The 20,393-nt window shown below is 44.0% G+C and overlaps 1 protein-coding gene across 4 annotated transcripts; it reads left to right on the plus strand.

The window, feature by feature from the left end:
• Nucleotides 1-4,499: 4,499 nt before the first annotated feature.
• ssbp3b (single stranded DNA binding protein 3b) lies at nucleotides 4,500-19,842 on the plus strand. Of its 4 annotated transcripts, none has more exons than XM_084172223.1 (17): nucleotides 4,506-4,668; nucleotides 5,553-5,625; nucleotides 5,783-5,844; nucleotides 6,089-6,173; nucleotides 12,349-12,456; nucleotides 14,084-14,158; nucleotides 14,632-14,694; nucleotides 14,885-15,022; nucleotides 15,252-15,319; nucleotides 15,409-15,463; nucleotides 16,169-16,204; nucleotides 16,366-16,420; nucleotides 16,653-16,717; nucleotides 17,009-17,087; nucleotides 17,568-17,596; nucleotides 17,838-17,939; nucleotides 18,459-19,842. In XM_084172223.1, exons 1-17 carry the CDS (start codon nucleotides 4,613-4,615, stop codon nucleotides 18,489-18,491), a joined length of 1,182 nt encoding a protein of 393 aa, XP_084028349.1. In that variant the 5' UTR covers nucleotides 4,506-4,612; the 3' UTR covers nucleotides 18,492-19,842. The 4 variants fall into 4 exon arrangements, with proteins under 4 accessions (XP_084028347.1, XP_084028349.1, XP_084028346.1 ...); XM_084172220.1 differs by having other exon boundaries at nucleotides 4,514-4,668; nucleotides 18,462-19,842; XM_084172221.1 differs by lacking the exon at nucleotides 14,084-14,158 and having other exon boundaries at nucleotides 4,500-4,668.
• Nucleotides 19,843-20,393: the final 551 nt, after the last annotated feature.

Consider the following 20,393-nt stretch of genomic DNA (forward strand, 5'->3'; position numbering starts at 1 on the left):
CAGACCTTAATGCATACTTTTAAATACATTATGTGAGCTAAACATTTTTTTTTTTAATTTTTTTTTTTTTAAAATCCTTCCAGTATTTTTTTCAGAGAGTACTAATGTTACTGTCCCCACTACAAAATATATATATATATGTTATTTTGTCCTTGAAACATTTAATTGAAATACTGAAGAATTCCATTCATTCCTATGGAGGACTGCTACTAATGGAGAGTGCCAATATGGCCGACCAGTTGCTTCCAAGCCTTTCAACTGCCAATACATAGTGTCAGCAATCAAGGGTTTATATACATCACTGGTGGCATGACGCCGCTAAACAGAGCAGACACACCTCCTGTTGGTGGAGTTGGGGGACCAATTTAACTTAAACTTTTTAAGGTGGAACTTTAATGTGGAAATGGTCCATTAATAGTACTAAATATTTAAAGCTGAGATCTGCATGAAAAAGCGCCAACGGTCGCCCCAGGGTATTTAAAAAATTGTTTTAAACGGGGCAGAGGAGCATCCTGCAGCATGGTAGAAATATTTTATAGTAGGCTAAATACTCTGCTGTTGTATTGGGCTTGCAATGAGTTGCAATGACGTTTGAGAGAAAAAAAACAACGGTGTTCGTTGTTTAAAGTAGCATCTTTGTTGTTGTTGTTGTTGTTGTTATATCGCAAACGGATCTTGGAAATGGTTCATAATTCTAAAGTGAATATTTACATTCATCTACTGAGAAATAAACCAAACAAACAGGTGCGAGTTGGCAGCTATAATGCGCTTGCATTGATTGGGGAAATCCAATAATTGGGGAAAGTCCATGCAAGGCTTGATCCAGCGCCCCTGCGGAAATTGAGCAAGTACATTACCATCCTGTGCCATAGGTCCACACCTCTTGGCAGACCTCTGTCCAAGGGAGGTAACACTATTCCTCCTTTCTCATACACAACCCAATGTGAACAGGGACATTTTAGGGATTACCATACTTCTATCACCAGCGATTGAGAGTGAACAACCCGAATGGGGCTTAATCCAGATCCAATGACCATGTACTGAATGAGCTGTGCCATAAAGGTTCAGATCTATTGCCTGAGATGGCATATAATAATAATAATAATAATAAGCCATTTAGCAGACACTTTTATCCAAAGCGACTTACAGTCATGTGTGCATACATTTTTACGTATGGGTGGTCGCTGGGATCGAACCCACTACCCTGGCGTTACAAGCGCCGTGCTCTACCAACTGAGCTACAGAGGACCACTATGGCAAATATTATATATTATTATAACGAGGCTGTAGTAGCATAGACACACGTGATCACGCTTTCTTACCTGTTTAGTCTGGAAGGAAAGTAGGACCTATCCTACAAATACATGTCCCCCTCACATTCTGAAATTGAATTTTTGTCCCCCCCAGTTGTATCATTGGAATGTGATACAAAACGAGGCAACTGTGTGCTTTAGGACCATGCGGATGCGTCTGATCGGTCAGGTAGGCTGTTTGGAGTGTTTATCCGACTGGATAAAAAAATAAAAAAATATTATTATGCCCCCCCCCCCCCCCCCCCTTCTAAAACCAAAGTTGTGCCCCTGTACAGGCCTATACCCCAATGTCCCCTGACAGATAACTCATATAGTCTATAGTGAATTTAAGGTTACAGGTTGAGAACCAAGAGATTTGTCCTTTTATTTTTTTTTAACACAATGTTTACAGAACGAGTGCTGCACTATGGCAGGTTTGTCCTGTCACAACTTACCCCATTAAGTTAAGATTCGTTCATAACCAAGTGGGAAGGTGGTAATTACTAGTTGTGAAGTTGTAAATACCAGTTCAAATCAAATCAAATTGTATTTGTCACATGCGCCGAATACAACAGGTGTAGACCTTAACGTGAAATGCTTACTTACAAGCCCTTACAACAATGCAGTTCAATAAATAGAGTTAAGAAAATATTTACTAAATAAACTAAAGTAAAAAAATAAAATCAAAAAGTAACACAAGAAAATTACATAAAAATAACGAGGCTATATAGGGTACCAAGTCAAAGTTGAGAAACGCTGTTTGACTAATGGCCAACAAGCTGCATCAACCATAAGATAAAAGTAAAGCTATCATGCTTTTAAACCAATGATAGTGTTGAAAAACCATATTAATAGATTTATTTTTTATAAATAAGGTTTGCTGTTATTTTTAACTGCCGAAAATCTTGTTATCGAGATAATTTCCTTAGTAGGCGACGTCAGAGGTCAGCATGTGGGAGAAGTCGGAGCTCAGGGATGGATGAGGAGTTACCCACTTGTAATTACCAGTTGGAGGGGCATTCAAGTTCATTTTTCCCAGTCATATGTGGTAAATACCACCTTCCCAGTTGGTTATGAATGCAACTCGGCTTTCGAGTTGAACTGCATTCTCGTATCTGGAGGCCTATTTGGTTTACATAAATTCACCGGCCGATCAGGTATGAGATGTGAGTTGTCAATGAGAACAAAAATAGGTTAAACAAAAAATATATATACTTTCAGCTAACTAGTTTGAGTCTAATCGGATTCAAACAAAATGAGAAGACAATGTTTTAACGATTGTGGAGAAATGATCAACTGTATGGGTATGTGAGGCTACAGTAGGATAGCTTTTAATTTGCAAAGTACCAGAAACAGAAGGCTAATGACAATACAATTGGTAGCAATGTGATAACAGGACATTCTAATTGAACGTTTTAGGATACAATACTCCTTTTCAGCCAGACGCGTGACAGAGCGTGTAGCTTGTTTACCTACGGGGCTTCTTCACAGTCAACAGTTTTCAGGGACCCGTGAACCTATTCCATATCAACAACCAATAAAATGTCTCTTTTTACTTGCAGTTTTCTTAAAGGGGAAGATGCTGCTACTTCAGTTCAAATCAAATCAAATTGTATTGGTCACATACACTTGTTTAGCAGATGTTATTGCGGGTGTAGCGAAATGCTTGTGCTTCTAGCTCCGACAGTGCAGTAATATCTAACAAGTAATATCTAACAATTTCACAACATATATATATATTTTTTTATTTTTTTATTTCACCTTTATTTAACCAGGTAAACCAGTTGAGAACAGGTTCTCATTTACAACTGCGACCTGGCCAAGATAAAGCAAAGCAGTGCAATAAAAACAACACAGAGTTACATATGGGGTAAAAAAACATAAAGTCAAAAATACAACAGAAAATATATATACAGTGTATATACCCAATACACACAAATCTAAGTAAGGAATGAATTAAGAATATATACATATATGGATGAGCGATGTCAGAGCGGCATGGACTAAGATACAGTAGAATAGTATAGAATACAGTATATACATATGAGATGAGTAATGCAAGACATGTAAACATGATTAAAGTGGCTAGTGTTCCATTTCTTAAAGTGGCCAGTGATTTCTAGTCTTATGTCTATAGGCAGCAGCCTCTAATGTGCTAGTGATGGCTGTTTAACAGTCTGATTGCCTTGAGATATAAGCTGTTTTTCAGTCTCTCGGTCCCAGCTTTGATGCACCTGTACTGACCTCGCCTTCTGGATGATAGCGGGGTGAACAGGCAGTGGCTCGGGTGGTTGATGTCCTTGATGATCTTTTTGGCCTTCCTGTGACATCGGGTGCCGTACGTGTCCTTGAGGGTGGGTAGTTTGCCCCCGGTAATGCATTGTGCACCCTCTGGAGAGCCTTGCGGTTGCGGGTGGTGCTGTTGCCGTACAAGGCGGTGATACAGCCCGACAGGATGCTCTCAATTGTGCATCTGTAAATGTTTAGGTGCCAAGCCACATTTCTTTAGCCTCCTGAGGTTGAAGATGCTCTGTTGCACCTTCTTCACCACACCGTCTGTGTGGGTGGTCCATTTCAGTTTGTCAGTAATGTGTACGCCAAGGAACTTGAAGCTTTCCACCTTCTCCACTGCGGTCCCGTCGATGTGCATAGGGGGGTGCACCCTCTGCTGTTTCAGATCTAATACTCTTGAATAGTAAATTATAAACATTAGACTAGATGGAAACAGGTGGTAGCCTACACCTATGATAAAAACCATAACATAAATAACCTACTTCTTGGGAAAAAACCTTTGCATTTCACAATAGTCTATGGACTGTGACATTTCAACCACAGAAATGAAACAGAATATGGGTTAACATTAGCAAAACCAGCTAGGCTACAATGAAAATACACAAAATGTTCTATTTGCTTATGTCCTATGGATAAAGTATAATTTAGGCTCATTGAGAGGGCTAAAACGGAAGTGCTTGTCTAGATGATACCACTCAATGTTGAAGATATTGTGCCTTTTATTCTAACTTTGCATGATAATAAACGTTGGGATATGTAAAGTAGACGGCCTACTGTAACAACCACCTCCAATTGGCAACAGAAAAGCGTGACATAACGTTAAGGCAGGGCTATATGGAATTCCTGTACGCTCATTGGTGAAAAAAGTTGCCAGTCAATTTAGCACTATCCCCTTCTCCTTGACCAGGCTCGGTTGAGAAGTGCGGTAGGAGTGCGAGAGAGGTTCGCGGCGGTGGCTGACTGATGGTCGGACAGATGAAATAGCGAAAATAGAGAAAGAGAAGGCGGGCGTTCTCCCTCACAAAATCATGTTCCCTAAAGGCAAAGGGTCCGTTGTGCCGTCGGATGGGCAAGCACGGGAAAAGTAAGTTTTCAAACATATTTCATACCTAATGCATATTGTACCCCCCGCTCCTCGGCTTTGTGGTTTGCCGGACAGCGAATTTCCTCTTACCGAGGGGGATGGAATTGAATGAACCGCCTTGTCTGCTCGCCATTCGTTCCCGATTCTGACTTCGGCTTTATACTCTTCCTTGGCCTCATTACTGAACGTAAATGGTTGCTTTTATTTTCAGTTCAGCGTCTGTAAACTATATCTATAGATTTTGTTTGTGGAAAAATGAGTATCGTGAACAAATGCACCTTCCAATTTGCTTTATGTATTTTTTCTGTTACATTAATTGATTAAAAGGTTGCTTCCCCAATGTTTCGGTTACTACTTCGTTTGAGTTCGCCGCTACGAAGGTCGTCTCCAACACTCATTTATCGACCTATAATTACGCGTTTTCTTCTTGGTTACAATGTTTCCAATTTGAAGTGTTTGGAAAGCCATCGTGCGAAAATACCATTTGGAGTCGGTGTTCCATGCAAAACGTTGAATGAAAATTCAGGGGTGTATTCATCCCGCCGATTCTGTTGCAAAACGTTTCTTAAACTGAAGTGAACCAAATGGGGCGGGACCTACCAGAATTTCTCCAATAGAAACTCTAGTTTTAGTTGAAAAACGGAACTGCAACTGTTTGGACAAATGATTACACCCCTGGTCTGTCGATCATGTGCCCCAAAGTGCAAGACATCTTAGTTGATTAGAGACCCAAACACCCATTAGGCCTAATTAATTTACCTCCGTTTGTGTAGGCTAATATGTCTGCGTTGAAATGGAGTCAAATAAGGCTAATTTAGAGTAGCCTAAAATACTTGCTTTTTATGCCATAATATTATTCAAACTGTTTTTTATTTATTTCACAGGTTAGCTTTATACGTCTATGAATATTTGTTACACATAGGAGCACAGAAGTCCGCACAGACCTTTTTATCAGAGGTGAGTATCTTACTACTAACTGGATATCAGTCCTATCCATGTGACCATACTTCAACAACAAACTAATTCCCATTTTGAATCAATAAATGTCATAGTTTTTTTTGTTAAAGTAGGCCCTATTGTTCATGCACAATTTTTTTATTCACCCCTTTTCCAGATCCGATGGGAAAAGAACATCACACTCGGGGAACCCCCTGGGTTCCTACACTCTTGGTGGTGGTAAGTGTTCCGTATGTCAATCAGTGGAGGCTGCTGAGGGAGGACGGCTCATAATAATGGCTGGAATGGAGTCAATGGAATGGCATCAAACGCGATTTCCATGTGTTTGATGCCATTCCGTTGATTCCATTCCAGCCATTATTATGAGCCATCCTCCCCTCAGCAGCCTCCACTGATGTCAATACACCATATTGTATCATGTACATTATTCCGTTGCTCCACGAGCTGTGTGTCTTGTCCACAGTGTATTTTGGGACCTGTATTGCGCCGCACCAGAGAGAAGAGAGACGTGTGACCACTCCAGTGAAGCGAAGGCCTTCCATGATTACGTGAGTTCTGCTCCTCCTCATAAGACTTGCTGCTGCACATGTTGCTGGGGTTCTGCTGAAGAGCCTGGGCCCGTATTCATAACGCGTCTGAGTGCTGATGTAGGATCAGGTCCCTCTGTCCATATAATCGTATTCATTATGATCTTAAAGGGAAATCTGATCCTAGATCAGCACTCCTACTCTGAGACACTTTATGAATACAGGCCCTGGTTTCCTTTGAGCCTACATGAATGTAGAATGAGAGCGCACCCAGATGAGCAGAATAATAAATAAAGACATGTTTTGCTATGAGTACCTGTTTTTCTCAGGTGTTGGAAAGCAAACTTATGCAATGAGTACTTTCCTCTGCTGTGAGATCTAGACCTACTACATAGAGACCCATCTTCCTTGTTACCCCTTGTATGGTTTTGATGCCTTGGGTAGTGGTGATAGAGGTATCTTGGGCCATACCTTCTAATCTTAATTTAAATGGGCCCCAGTTGTACTCTCCTGCATATAGCTGGTGTGTTGCTCCTGCTCTCCTCTCTGGGTAGTGTACAGAGTATGTCAGAGCAGTAGGGCAGGATGTTTCAGAGCCGTGTGTGTGTAGCTATTTATCAGGCTTCGTGGACTTCAGGTGTGTGTGATGTAGGCTATAGTTTGTCAGGGTGTCTCGGCAGCATCCTATAGCTGTCCATCCAGCTGTCATCTTGCCCTGACGATGACCCTCCGACAGTACAGAGCTTAAAGGCTTCTGGGAAAACGGTGCTTACGTCAGCATGTCCTGAGCCAGACATGTCTGATCTGATGTGGACTCCCCCCTCCCTGTTTCTCCACCGTGCTGCAGCACTCACCTCTCACTACCTCTCATTTCATCACCCAGAGGAAAAATACTGACCCATGTTTCCTGTGATTCAGACCAGGGTGTTGTTCATTAGGGCACCAAACAGAAGAAGAAAAGACTGAAACAGGGAGGTATTACCTGGACCTGTCCAAAAAGAAACGCTCATTTTTGTTTTTGGTTGCAAAGTGTTTTCTATTGCGTGCTCCAATGGACATGACCCTGCTCTCTGTTTGTTGTGTCCAGTCACTGTTGTGCAATGTTCGTAAGCAGAGTTTGAGCAAAATGGGTTCAGATTCTCAATTATCTCGAATGGTAGTGGCCAAGAGTAAAAAAAAAAAAAACGAAAGATGAACCTGTCCCCATCTTGTGCTACCATGTTTTTTCCTGAACTTACAGGATGGTAGTAGCCTACTCCAATGGAACTCAAATTCATAGAGCTTGTAGTTTTCAATATATTTCCACAGCGCTTGTGGCCTGTCACTAAACCTGGCTGTTGCATATTGACCATTTGCATATTGTCTTTGCATGTTCAGAACACTATGCACTTGGGGAAATGGCTTTAGTCTCCCCATCATCACTCCTATCTCATACTACTGCTGGACAGGTCAGAGGTCAGACTTCCCCAGGACAGGTAGTCCAACCTGGGAGTGTCCAAATAGCCTCCATTCTTCCTCTTTCTGTTTTCTTCATCTGTTATGTTTTTTCACTAGGAACCAAAAATTGACAAACAGGAAGGGACTATCCTGAAGTTGTCCAATGAGAAACGCTCGTTTTCATTGCAAAACCTCTTCTGTTGCAAAAAACAAATGTTTTGCTATGGTGTGCACTAATGAGTACACCCTTCACTGACCTAAGAAGACAAGATAGGAGCCAGTACCATAGCAGAAGCCCACTGAGGGATGTACTTTCACCTGTACAGTGCTGCAGGCCACTAAGACCAGCCCAGACAAAGGAAAACATACTAGTTGGAGAGGAGGCCACTGTAGACTTGAGATCCACCCATTGTGGGGTTGACATCCCAGGAAGGGGTTAAAGCGGGGATGTTGGGCCTTGCTCTTGCCAGAGAGGGTTGTCAAGGCAACAATAGCCCTCCTGATCTGGCAGGTGACCTGGGAGCCAGTAGGAGGAGGCACACAATGGAGCCTCCTTAGCTAGCTAGCTAACAACCATACATCTTTAGCGTTAGGCTAGTGCTAGCCAACAGAAATTGACAGCTTTTTGACACAGAGACGTGCTGTGATTGTGAAGGAGAGCAGTAGGGTGTGCAAATGAATAGGCTTGTTTGGCTTTTGAATACATTTGTTGATATGTCAATGAAACTAGTCAACTGTGTTATGTCTGTGGCGGTATCGAGAGATGGGATCCCTGTGTATTGATGTTGGTTCTTCCTGTGTTCACCTTAGGCTAGTACAAATACACATGGACATTCTGTCTTTGTTTGCGTGGGCCCAGACTTCCTCCTCTCCCTCTCTCTCTCATTTTCCTTTCTCTTATCTTTCTCTCTCCTCCTCCCTCCCTCTCTCTCTCGATCTCTACTTCTCTCCACCCCCTATCTCTCTTCTATATCTTTCCCTCTCTCTCTCCCCCAGTCTCGCTCTCTTTCTCTCCCCCCTTTCAATTCGAAGAGCTTTATTGGCATGGGAAACATATGTTGACATTGCCAAAGCAAGTGGAATAGACCGTAAACAAAAGTGAAATAAACTATCAGAAATGAACAGTAAACGTTACTCACAAGTTTTAAAAGAATAGAGACATTTCAAATGTTATATTATTGGCTATGTACAGTGTTGTAACAAAGTGCAAATATTTGAAGTACAAAGGGGAAAATAAATAAACTGATAAATATAGGTTGTTTTTACAATGGTGTTTGTGCTCCACAAATCTGGATTTGTTGTCAAATTCATCTCTCTGTAGGTGAGGGCTTTGTTATGGGTGGTTGTAGAATTTAATTGCTCTTTTCTGGATTTTGATAATTAGCGGGTATCGGCCTAATTCTGCTCTGCATGCATTATTTGGTGTTTTACGTTGTACATAGGATGTTTTTGCAGAATTCTGCATGCAGAGTCTCAATTTGGTGTTTGTTCCATTTTGGGAATTTTTGGTTGGTGAGTGGACCCCAGACCTCATAACCGTTGAGGGCAATGGGTTCTATAACTCATTCAAGTGTTTTTAGCCAGATCCTAATTGGGATGTCAAATTTTATGTTCCTTTTGATGGTGTAGAAGGCTGTTCTTCCCTTGTCTCTTCACGGCTTTGTGGAAGTTACTTGTGGTGTTGATGTTTAGGCCGAGGTATGTATCGTTTTTTGTGTCCTCTAGGGCAACAGTTTCTAGGTGGAATTTGTATTTGTGGTCCTGGCAACTGGACATTATTTTTGTCTTACTGAGATTAACTGTCAGGTCCCAAGTCTGCCAGAATCTATGCAGAAGATCTAGGTGCTGCTGTAGAACCTCCTTGGTTGGGGACAGAAGCACCAGATCATCAGCAAACAGTAGACATTTGACTTCAGAGTCTAATAGGGTGAGGCCTCTCAAGTGCTCTCCTTCTCTCCACCCCCCCGTCTCTCTTCTGTCAGTCTCTCCCTCCCTCCCTCCAGGGCCAGTAGTCCCATGGCTCTGTCTTTGTCTCTGCAGGCTGTGCGTGGGGGGAGGTGGCTGGCTGGGCTGTAGGTGGGGGGGAGGTGACTGGCTGGCTGGCTTGGCTGTATATGGGGGGGCTGTCTGGGCTGCTAGCATGCAGGGAAGCAGTGCTGCATCACGGCTCGTAAAGCGCAGACCCTCCTTCCCTGGCATATTCACGCTGGGTCTGACAGATGCTCCCCTGGGAATCCCGTCGCCATGGTGTCAGCCGCTGATTGATGGCTGTCAGGGAACTAAGGGACAGATTGGAAAAGGGGAGGGGGGAGAGGCCACTGTAGCATATGTCCAGCAACCAAGGGAGGAGCAGAGGGAATACGGAGAGAGGGGAGGGGGGGAAGGAGGGAGGGAGGCAGAGATGAGGAGGAGGAGGGAAGGGGAGGGAGGAAGAGTCCACTAGCATATGTCCAGCAACCAAGGGAGGAGCGGAGGGAGGGAGGCAGAGAGGAGGAGAAGGAAGAGGGGAGGAGGAAAGGGGAAGGAAGGAGGGAGGGAGGGAGGGAGAGGCCACTGTAGCATATGTCCAGCAACCAAGGGAGGAGCAGAGGGCATACGGAGGGAGGGGAAGGTGGGGGGAGGAGGAGAGGGGAAGGAGGGAGGGATGGGGGGCACTGTTAAATATGCCCAGCAACCAAGGGAGGACAGAGGGAATACGGAGGGAGGGGAAGGTGGGGGGAGGAGGAGAGGGGAAGGAGGGAGGGAGGGATGGAGGGGAGGGGGGCGCTGTTAAATATGCCCAGCAACCAAGGGAGGAGCAGAGGGAATACAGAGAGACATAAGAGCGTCTGCTAAATGACTAAAATGTAAATGTAAGATGCTCTCAATGGTGCAGCTGTAGAACTTTTTGCCAAATCTTTTCAACCTCCTGAGGGGGAAGAGACACTGTCGTGCCTTCTTCACTACTGTGTGCATGTGTGTGGACCATTTTAAGTCCTTAGTGATTGGACACCAAGGAACTTCTCTCAACCCGCTCCACTACAGCCCTGTGGATGTGGATGGGGGCGTTTGTCTGTTTTTGTACAACAACAGCGGCTGTGACCTACCCTTTCATAACCCCTCTTTAATGACTCTGTATGGCCTTTCTCTTAAATACACACACTGACCCAGAGGCGTTGGTCTAGTCTGTCATAAAGAAGCCCCCGCTCCACCCCACTCCTCAGGCCCCCAGGCAGCAGAGTATGACATCTGCCCCCTCCTTTACTAAAGTATCTGGTAGTCCTGGCCCTCCTCCCGCAGCAGAACAGCGGCTCCGGCCCAAATGACACTCTATTCTCTATATAGTGCCGGCACTGGTCAAAAGTAGTGCACTATATAGGGCAGTGGTCACCAACCTTTTCTGAGTCAAAACGTAAGCCTAGAAAATAACACTAGAGCTTACATTAAGATAAACACTGGCAACACACTGGTGTGTGATGGAAAAAGGCAATTTTTAAGGAGTAAGGTAGTGTACTGGACTTGGTTTTATATAGTATAGATCAGAGTTGGGGTGAATTCCATTTAAATTCAGTCAGTTCTAGAAGGAAATGAATAAATAAAAAATTCTCATAGAGAAGCATTGAGGAAAATTGGAATTGCAATTTCAGTTTACTTCCTGAATTGAATAAATTGAAATGGAATTGAACCCCAGCCCTGGAATAGATATTGAGGAAAATTGTTATGGAACGTAACTATGACTGTTAATGATTTCGAAGGTATCATTCTTAGAGAGGATTGTGGGTTGATCACACTATTCTATGACAACAATACTAGTCTCCCATAGCTGTGTATAGCTCTGTAGGCTCAATACAGGAGTGGTAGTATTGGATTCCCCCTGAACATAGCTAACTGTTGTCTGTGCGTTCCAGTAACAGGCTGGGTGATTCCTGGCTGGCTCCCTCCGGCCTCACTTCTCTCCCTGCTGTGGTATTTCAGTGGCCCTGCAGGGCCCGGCCTAGATAGAATTAGGAAGGGGTGCAGTGAGTCGATATACCAGGGACCATGGCTATATCGACTCGTGATGTCTGAGGAGGTCTACTGCTTTAGAGAGGCAGGTGTGTGTGAAGGATAGAGTAAGGTGTGTGTGAGCCTGTGTGTGGCTTTATTTTCTCAAGATGTGTGTGTGTGTGTGTGTGTGTGTGCATGCCTTTGTTTTCAAGGTGTGTGTGTGTGTGAGCGTGCGTATGCATAAAGGCGTACCTTATACCGTTATTCCCCTACTTACGACAGCTCTATTAGTCTCAACCGCCATCAATCTATAGCCATGGATACCAGATACTAATGTCAGTCTGTCCTGTAGGCATTAGCCTCTGGTCAAAGGCTCCTACTAAAGAAGAGCGAAAGCGTGTGACCAAAGCAAATGGCCCATTAGTGAATTATGGCTGTGGTCGAGACAGGAAATGGCCTAGCAGGGAGATCCTGCTGTGCCTGAGCACTTTGAAGTGAATGAGTGAATCCCACAGATTCTTATCAAATCTACTGGGCCCCTGCTGGATCAGCACATTTGGCTGTGAAATTAGATTCCAACTCTGTCAAACTTTTGAGTGTGTGTGTGTGCGCGCGCTATCTGTTGTTTAGCATTCCATCTATCTAATGGCTATGCTGTCTATGATTCCAGACATGTTGAATAACATATGTTGAAAGGTTTTATAACCCTACAAATGCTTACAAAGCAAACAGTTAGATCTGCAACCCGTATTTCAGATGCAACCCCTCTAACCGGTGTTTGTTTTGTTTCCAGAGTGCGGCTGCAGCCCCCAGTCCTGTGATGGGGGGGATTCCCCCTGGGGGGGGGATTCCCCCTGGAGAGGGGATGCCCGGTGGACCCATGCCCCCTGGATTCTTCCAGGTCAGTGTTTCCTACCTCTCACACATCCCTCCATCTACACTCTATGGCAGGGGTAGGCAACTAGATTCAGCTGCGGGACGATTTATTTAGGTGCGAATTGAACATAATTGTAATCATTTGTACACAGCCCAAAAATATAACAATCATTTCATACCTTGAGACACGATCAAATTTGTTGCTTAATTTCTGGACACTATCTTTCCCCTGCTGAATTCCTGGTGATTTTAGTGTATTTTAATTGTTTTAACTAAAATGTTGTGGTTTTGGCCTGCAGGCCGCCTGTTGCTGACCCCTGCTCTATGGTTCCCAATTCTTTCCTTTCAGAGGACCACCATATCTCTTTATTATCATTTTATAGGGGAGGGGGGGGGGGGGGGGGGGGGGGGGGGGGGGGATGTGTGGACCACCTGAAGTACCTTCCCTGACCACAAGTGGTCCCAGGACCATAGGTTGGAGACCACTGCTTTATTAGCTGAATCCTAACTTAAGATCCACAAGCAAGAAAAACTGACTTCAATTTCTGCTGAACTCCATTGATGTCAATAAAGCATCGATAAGTTACTGTATGTGTGATTCTCAAGTAAAGAGTTTAGCCTGTATGTGCGTGCATGAGCCACACTATTGTGCAACTTTCCTCACTCTCATCTGCTCTGCTGTCTCTCTGTTCTACCGCCCTGCTGACGTGCCTTCCACATCTGTACCCGTTGTGTGTGTGTGTGTCAATGATGCTCTGCTCTGCTGTGGTCTGTAGTCTAGTTCCTGCTCTGAGCATGTGGCTATAGCCCAAATGGCACCCTATTCGCTACATAGCACACTAATTGTTCTTGTCAAAAGTAGGGTGCCATTTTGGATGCAGCCCGTGTTTTTAGTAGACATCAGAAAATAATTTGTCTGTCTACCCATTCAGTGTACTGTAGTGAAACCGGGCGGTGCATTTGGGCCCTTAATCGAGAAATGGAAAGGTGCTGTAACACCTGCCGTAAATCAATACCCCATGAGGATAAACTCTTGGCAGCTTTCCCTCTGTAGTGAAGTCAAACCACTCACTTCTGTTTCTTTAGGTAGGCATGTTGTCTATAGGATTGGTCATAGATGTTTGTGTTTTGAAAACCAGAGAAGTAATTACAGTATATGTAGCCCAACTCACTGTAGGCATGGCTGTGTGTGTGTGTGTGTGTGAGAGAGCGAAAGAGACTTACACATGCATACATACACACGCACAGAGATCTCCCTTTATCAGAGTCATTTGAATATGTAAGTGGTTTTAATTAAGCCACCCTGTTAACAGCCGCATTGGCCCACAGTGACAGTGTTTGGGGGCGGCTGCCGTAAAGCTAATTGCATAGGGCTTAATTGATGCTGTGGTAATTGGCAGAGGGGGAAATTGCCAGTGATGACAAGCTGGAGGCTGGCTGCTGTTCTGACTGGCAGGCATCAGAGCACACATTCTCTCTCGCTCTCTCTCTCTCTCCTACTACTGCGGAGTGAATAATCAACAGATATACCGCGCAGCTTTTTGTATTTGCACAGCAGCCTCTCACTCTTCTCTGCTCAGCTCAGTAATCCTCCTTTCTCTTCTCTCCTTCCCGCCGTCTGTCGCTCTCTCGGTCTCTCTGTGACGCCACAGGGTCCTCCTGGTCCCCAGGGCTCTCCTCACCCCCAGCCTCCTCTCCCTAACAGTATGATGGGACCACAAAGCCAGGTACTGCTGCTCTCTCCTCTGGATGTGTCCCAAGTCACACCCTAATCTATATATGTGTATTGCATTTGACCTGGGCCCTGGTGGAAAGTAGTGCACTATATAGAAAATAGGATGTCATTTAAATTGGGACGCAACCTCTGTCTCTCTGTTGGAACTCTGTTTCTCTATGTGCTTTCCTATTTGGAAGACTACTGTTATTTCACCCCCATGGCTCCTCATGCTATCTCTGTCTGTACGCTTCCGCATCTGTCATTCAGCTTGACGCTTTTGGATGCAGCGCAGAAACGTCTTTTTAAAACAAAGTGGGATATAGGAAACCGTTATTATAGGTGTTTATACACATGTTATAGATATTACAAGTGAAGCAACTACCTCCTTATGGATGGTTGCAATGGTTGTTTCTTCAGTTTAATTGTGTTGACGTTATGTTGTGACGAAACACTAATGAATGTAAATGAATTGTTTGTTTGTAGTCTTTCATGAACCCACGCTTCGCCACAGGCCAACGAGGTCCTCCTATCCGGATGGGCAACCAGGTAAACAAATTACAGTACCCCGCATTCTCCACCACCATCACCATATAGTACTATCATCAGTCTACCCAGCACTACTACTGTTGTTTTAACAAAGGGATTTACCTCCGTATGAGTTGCTGTTGGGATAACTTGTCTTGGCATCATGATTGTCAGTGTTCCTCCTTCCCTCTTTCCCCTGTCTGTCTCGTAGCCTCCTGGCGGTGGCCCCGGCCCCCATCTCATGCTCCAAAACATGGATCACACACGACCACAAGGCCATCCTAACTTGGGACCGATGCAGAGAATGAGTGGGCCTCGAGGCTTGGGCCCTATGGGTCCAGGACCCCAGGTAGACTGCTATGTCCCCATTATCTCCCATTCTGTCAGACTAGTAGTGTTACACACCAATCTATAAGTAGCCATTATCTCTCAGCAGTTTACAAAATGCCTGTAGTCTTTCGCAGACTAGCCCCCTCATTATTGAAACTGCCTGCCCAACATCACCCATCCAGTCTCTCTCGGTTCTTGGCCTTGGTTCTTTCTGGTTATGGTAGTCTGATTCTTAGCTATCGTTGCAGAACTTTGGTGGTGGGATGCGGCCTCCACACAACGCCATGGGCCCTGGGATGCCAGGAGTGAACATGATGTGAGCCTTCTCTCTATCACTCCCTTTCCACATGATGCATCTCCAGTGTGTGTTGTTTTCTAACTGGGGTTTCTCTCACCACGATGCAGGGGCCCAGGCCCAGGTGCTGGACGACCATGGCCCAATCCGAACAACGGCAACTCGGTGAGTCCAATTTCCCCTCTAGACACACACACATACTATATACACTGAGTGTACAAAACATTAGGAACACCTTCCTAATATTGAGTTGCACCCCCCTTTGCCCTCAGAACAGGCTCAATTCGTCGGGGCATGAACTCTACAAGGTGTCGAAAGCGTTCCACGGGGATGCTGGCCCATGTTAAAAATCCTTCTTTAACCTGTCTCCTCCCCTTCATCTACACTGATTTTGAAGTGGATTTAACAAGTGACAGCAATAAGGGGTCATAGCTTTCACCTGGTCAGACTGTCATGGAAAGAGCAGGTGTTCCTAATGTTTTGTACACACACACACACCATGATGTTGTCGGTTCAGATTGCAGCAGTCTGTCTGTCCTCTCTCAGTAAGAGCTCTGGAGGCCTAATGCATTACCAAGTTCCCCAGTCCTGGATGTAATTGAAGTATTATGTATCCCAGGCTACGTCCTAAATGGTACCCTATTCCCTTTATAGTGCACTACAGAACCCATAGGACTCGTGTTAAAATAAGTGCACTATATAGGGAATAGGGTGCGGGACACACCCCAAGCTTCCATGTAAGCTAGATACCGATTAGGCTGCTGATGTTAGAGCGATGCTAAAATGATGAATGATGGCATTTTGAGAGGTGAACACCGATTTTAGATTCCCTGTTCCTGGTCTGAAATGTTTCTGTTGTGATTGTTTCAGATACCTTACTCATCACCTTCTCCTGGAGCATACGGGGTAAGGACACTCCCTGACGATCACACACTTCAGTCAGACGCCAATATATTATTGTTATTGTCCTGGTGTTTGTAGAATTTGACCTGATACAGATACATTGCTAGTGTTGTAATTTACTGTTGAATTATAAATGGTTTGTGTTCTTCTGCCACTCTCTGCAGGGAGGTTCTGGAGGAGGGGGACCCCCTGGAACACCCATTATACCTAGCCCTGCTGGTAGGTACCCCATAGTCCAGTATTAAACATGTATGCACTCACTAACTGTAAGTCGCTCTGGATAAGAGCGTCTGCTAAATGACTGAAATGCGAAAAATAGTCCACCTAGGGGAAAACGTCATCTTCAATGACTGCGTTTGCCATCTTGGCTGTTCTCATTGCCTGAAGTACACTTGTCTATTGATTATCGTCATAATAATTGAGATTTGATTGATAATCAACCACTTTTCAGACTCTAACAACTCTGGCGACAACCTCTACACCATGATCAACACTGGACCTGGCAACCGATCAAATGTGAGTCTCCTTCTCGTACCAGATATTTTGTAGTAGTCGCATTGTTTCATGATTCTTCATCGCCAGATGATGTGTCTTATAATCATATCTTAAAAGTTAACTACTCTTCCATAATGAAACTGTGTTGCATCCCAAATGGCACCCCATTCCCTACATAGTGCACTATGGGCCCTGGACAAAAGTAGTTCACTATATAGGGTGCCATTTGGGACATTACCTGGCCTAGTCTGTTGTGATAGTGGTGCCTGTCCTTTTGATGTGTAGTAAGGCAGTGCTTGTCTCCTGCTACAGTTCCCTATGGGCCCTGGCTCTGACGGACCCCTGGGGGCCATGGCAGGCATGGAACCACACCACATGAATGGATCGCTAAGTAAAGCACTGCACTCTACTCTGCCAATGTTACAACACAACATAGTCCTCTAGATCCTCAAGTGCCGATTCAGGTTGAGTTCAGTTTAGAACAGTATTGACTAACTAGTGCATGACTAGTTGGGAATAATAGTTGCTGACTCAGACAATCTGAACGTAGGCTACCTCAACTATGGTGTCCCAAATGGCACCCTAATCCCCATGTAGTGCACTACTTTTGACCAAGGCCCATAGGGTTCTGGTGAAAAGTAGTGCACTATATAGGGAATGGGGTGCCATTTGGGATGCACACAGTACAGTGTAGTAGACCAAGCAGTAATGTGAAGCAAGCAGACATTCTCAGCAATAGTGCTAGGCTGTAGCATAAATATGGCCAATGATGCAGTGAACGCTTTCGTCGGGCACCTTTTGCATTATTATTTCAAGAAAGAATCTAACGTTTTAATTTGTGTTCATAGACTATAAACATTTTATTTTTTAGGCTCTGGTGATATGGACGGAATCAACAAGGTGAATACTATAACATGGCTATACACATAAATTACTATCAAAACATGACAAATCATTTGGACTCTGAAGCTGTCTTAAAAGTTCAACTAAATTGTGCAATACATTTGTTTGAACTTCTTGTTTAGCCTGCTCTTGCCAACTCCATTGCTGTCAATGTCAAGAGTGACAATGAGTTGGCAGGATGGCACTTACACTACTTGTTGTTGCCTCTTTACTTAGTCTCTTTCCTGCCCCCTCGCAGAACTCTCCAAACCATCTAAGTGGCATTAGTAACCCTCCTGGAACCCCGAGGGACGGTGACGAGTTGGGCGGGAACTTCCTGCACTCCTTTCAGAGTGAGAATGTAAGGCCCCTCCCCCACCATGCAATAGAAAACGTTTTAATGTTTTTTTTTAGTGTAGGAGAGGATGGAATTATTTGTCAAAATTGTAAGTAGTGTTGAAGAAAACGTTTTAAAATGGATTACAATTTATTGTTTCCTAATGAACAAGATCAGGTAGTCACTATGTTTCAGTCCGTTTTCTTCCATTTGGTGCCTAATGAACACAACAAGATGAGGTCACTGTTGCCAGTAATGAAGCTTTGAAGAAGCCTATAGTGCCTATAGGGCAGCATTTACTCTACACTAAAGCAACAGTCATGGCACATTGACACTCAAGGGAAGCCACAGTGACAGAATCATTGACCCTACAGTGGCAGTGTAGTGTGGGGGCACGGGGCAGTTGCCAAGTAACAGTTTTTTGGCTAGTGAGGAAGTGCATTTCCTGTCTACGGTTGCAGTATGTGGTCTATTGTTTGTTGTGTGGCATGCCATAACAGCAAGCTCTCCTGATTTTAACTCTTTGTCGTCTGTGCCCCTCAGCAGTACTCCCCTACCATGACGATGAGTGTGTGACATCCCCCTCCATCTGCCATCACTCAGAGGATCCGAGCTCATAACAGGACATGGCCAAAACACATCAGCACAGAACCAGGGACAGGCGCCATTTTGGTTCCATGCAATTCCAGAATGCTGATATACACATTTTCAAAATGGCGACTTCTTGCGCCTCTTCGCTCCAAATGAAGGACAGTTCTTCATTCATCACCACCCCAAGTGTGACGAAACCAGCTACTGAAACTACTGCATACATGCCAAGTTTTTTTTAATTCTTTGCAGAAATGATTATCCCCCCCGAGCAAAGAAAATGGTTGACCTCTTTTGCTTTTATTATTGCTTTGTGGTGCAAGATGTTCAGTCATCTTATGTTTCAGCTTATAGCCACCTAAAACACTGATGTGCATTAAGCATTGTGAACTAGGAAAAACTCTTTTTTGTTTTCATATTTCAGGTCCCTCGTTCAGCCACGTAGTATGTGTCACAAAACGAGTCTAAAAACAGGTGTCTGAATCTGCCTTTAACTCTGTGACAACTCCTTTAAATGACTTTGTCCCAATGTACTATTTAGCCACATTTTAAAGGGGAAGTGATGTGATCTAATGTGATCGAACCTTTAACAGTTTAAGTGCTCAGTGGGTTTTTAAAATGTAAAATTGGATCCCATTCAATGCGTCAACAGAATCTCATCGATAGGGAATGTTTTGTGGGTTCTGTTTTTGTCGATGAGGAGAGCAATCTTATTCTGCACTGGTTTTATTAAGCTTTTTATTTTAACAGTCTCACTGCTGTTCTTGTTCTCTGTCAAGGGGGAAAGCAAACTTGGGCTAAACCATGGGTTTGGAAACAACAGGGGTGCATGAATGCTGAGATCTGTGTACAACATACTACCTAGAGCTGCTCCAGTCCACGTGTGACGTGTTTAACCCCTTCCCTGCCTGTGCTTAACACTCTGTGCCCCTTTTCTCACCATGGTTGTAGCCGTGTTTTCCTACTGTTCCATGACGAAGACGTGATGATGAAGGAGTTAAACCCATTGTATCATTGGTAGTTCTGTTTTTCTTCTTCTGTCCAGGTATTCATTGTTTGTTCTTTTTTGCCCTCTTATTGCTGTTTTTTATATTTTGATACCAATGTGACTATGTATATTGACCCAGTTATTTTGAGATTAGTCCAACGCTTTCTAAACAAATTCTAGTAGGTATTATCATAAACTTAGTGGCAGTCTTGTAAATGTGATAAACCTTTATTCATTTTCTGTGAATATTAAGCGTTATACACCTCTGTCCTAGGTTGCCTTTATTAGCTGTTTTTTTTGTGTTTTTTTTTTATTGAGGAAAGAGTGCTTGTTAATATAATTTTACAATGACTTGTCTGTTTTTCTTTTTTCCTGTTTTGCCACTCTACACAGTAAGTAGGGTCATTTGGATAGGATCATTCTCTAGTTGAGGATTAGCAGGCACCCATACAATCTCTCTCTCTCACCACACACGTAAATAGATCTCTCGCACTCGCTGAACTCGCAAATGCTTTCATCTACTGCTACCCCTGACTACCACAAAGTGGGGAAGTGTCCAAAAGAAGAACCAGTAACACAACAAATATAAACTAATTTGTGCATATAAAATATTTTTTTTAAAATTCAAGTACACATCAAATATGACAGAAGAGAAGAGGAGTCTTGCATACAAACTGGAGAGACAGGAAGTGACTGGTGCTGATGACCTCTAGTCCAGGGGCTGCATCCCAAATGGTACCCTTTTCCTTATTTATTGTACTACTTTCGACAAGGACCCATGGGGCCCTATGTAGTTTGAGCACCCCTGATGTAGGGAATTGTGTGCCATTTGGGACGCCGACCCTGTGTCCCTTAGATTTTTGTCTGACCACTTTCATCCATTGGATTAGGGCCTTCCATCT

The sequence above is a fragment of the Coregonus lavaretus genome (assembly GCF_964263955.1).
Source record: "Coregonus lavaretus genome assembly, chromosome: 11".
Classification (NCBI taxonomy): domain Eukaryota; kingdom Metazoa; phylum Chordata; class Actinopteri; order Salmoniformes; family Salmonidae; genus Coregonus; species Coregonus lavaretus.

Excerpts from the sequence above, each read along its gene's own strand:
- ssbp3b (XM_084172223.1), top strand. The coding sequence starts at position 4,613 with ATGTTCCCTAAAGGCAAAGGGTCCGTTGTGCCGTCGGATGGGCAAGCA. Across the intron at positions 5,845-6,088 it reads TTCCTACACTCTTGGTGGTG|TGTATTTTGGGACCTGTATT; the intron begins GTAAGTGTTCCG and ends TCTTGTCCACAG. Across the intron at positions 16,205-16,365 it reads CTTCTCCTGGAGCATACGGG|GGAGGTTCTGGAGGAGGGGG; the intron begins GTAAGGACACTC and ends CACTCTCTGCAG.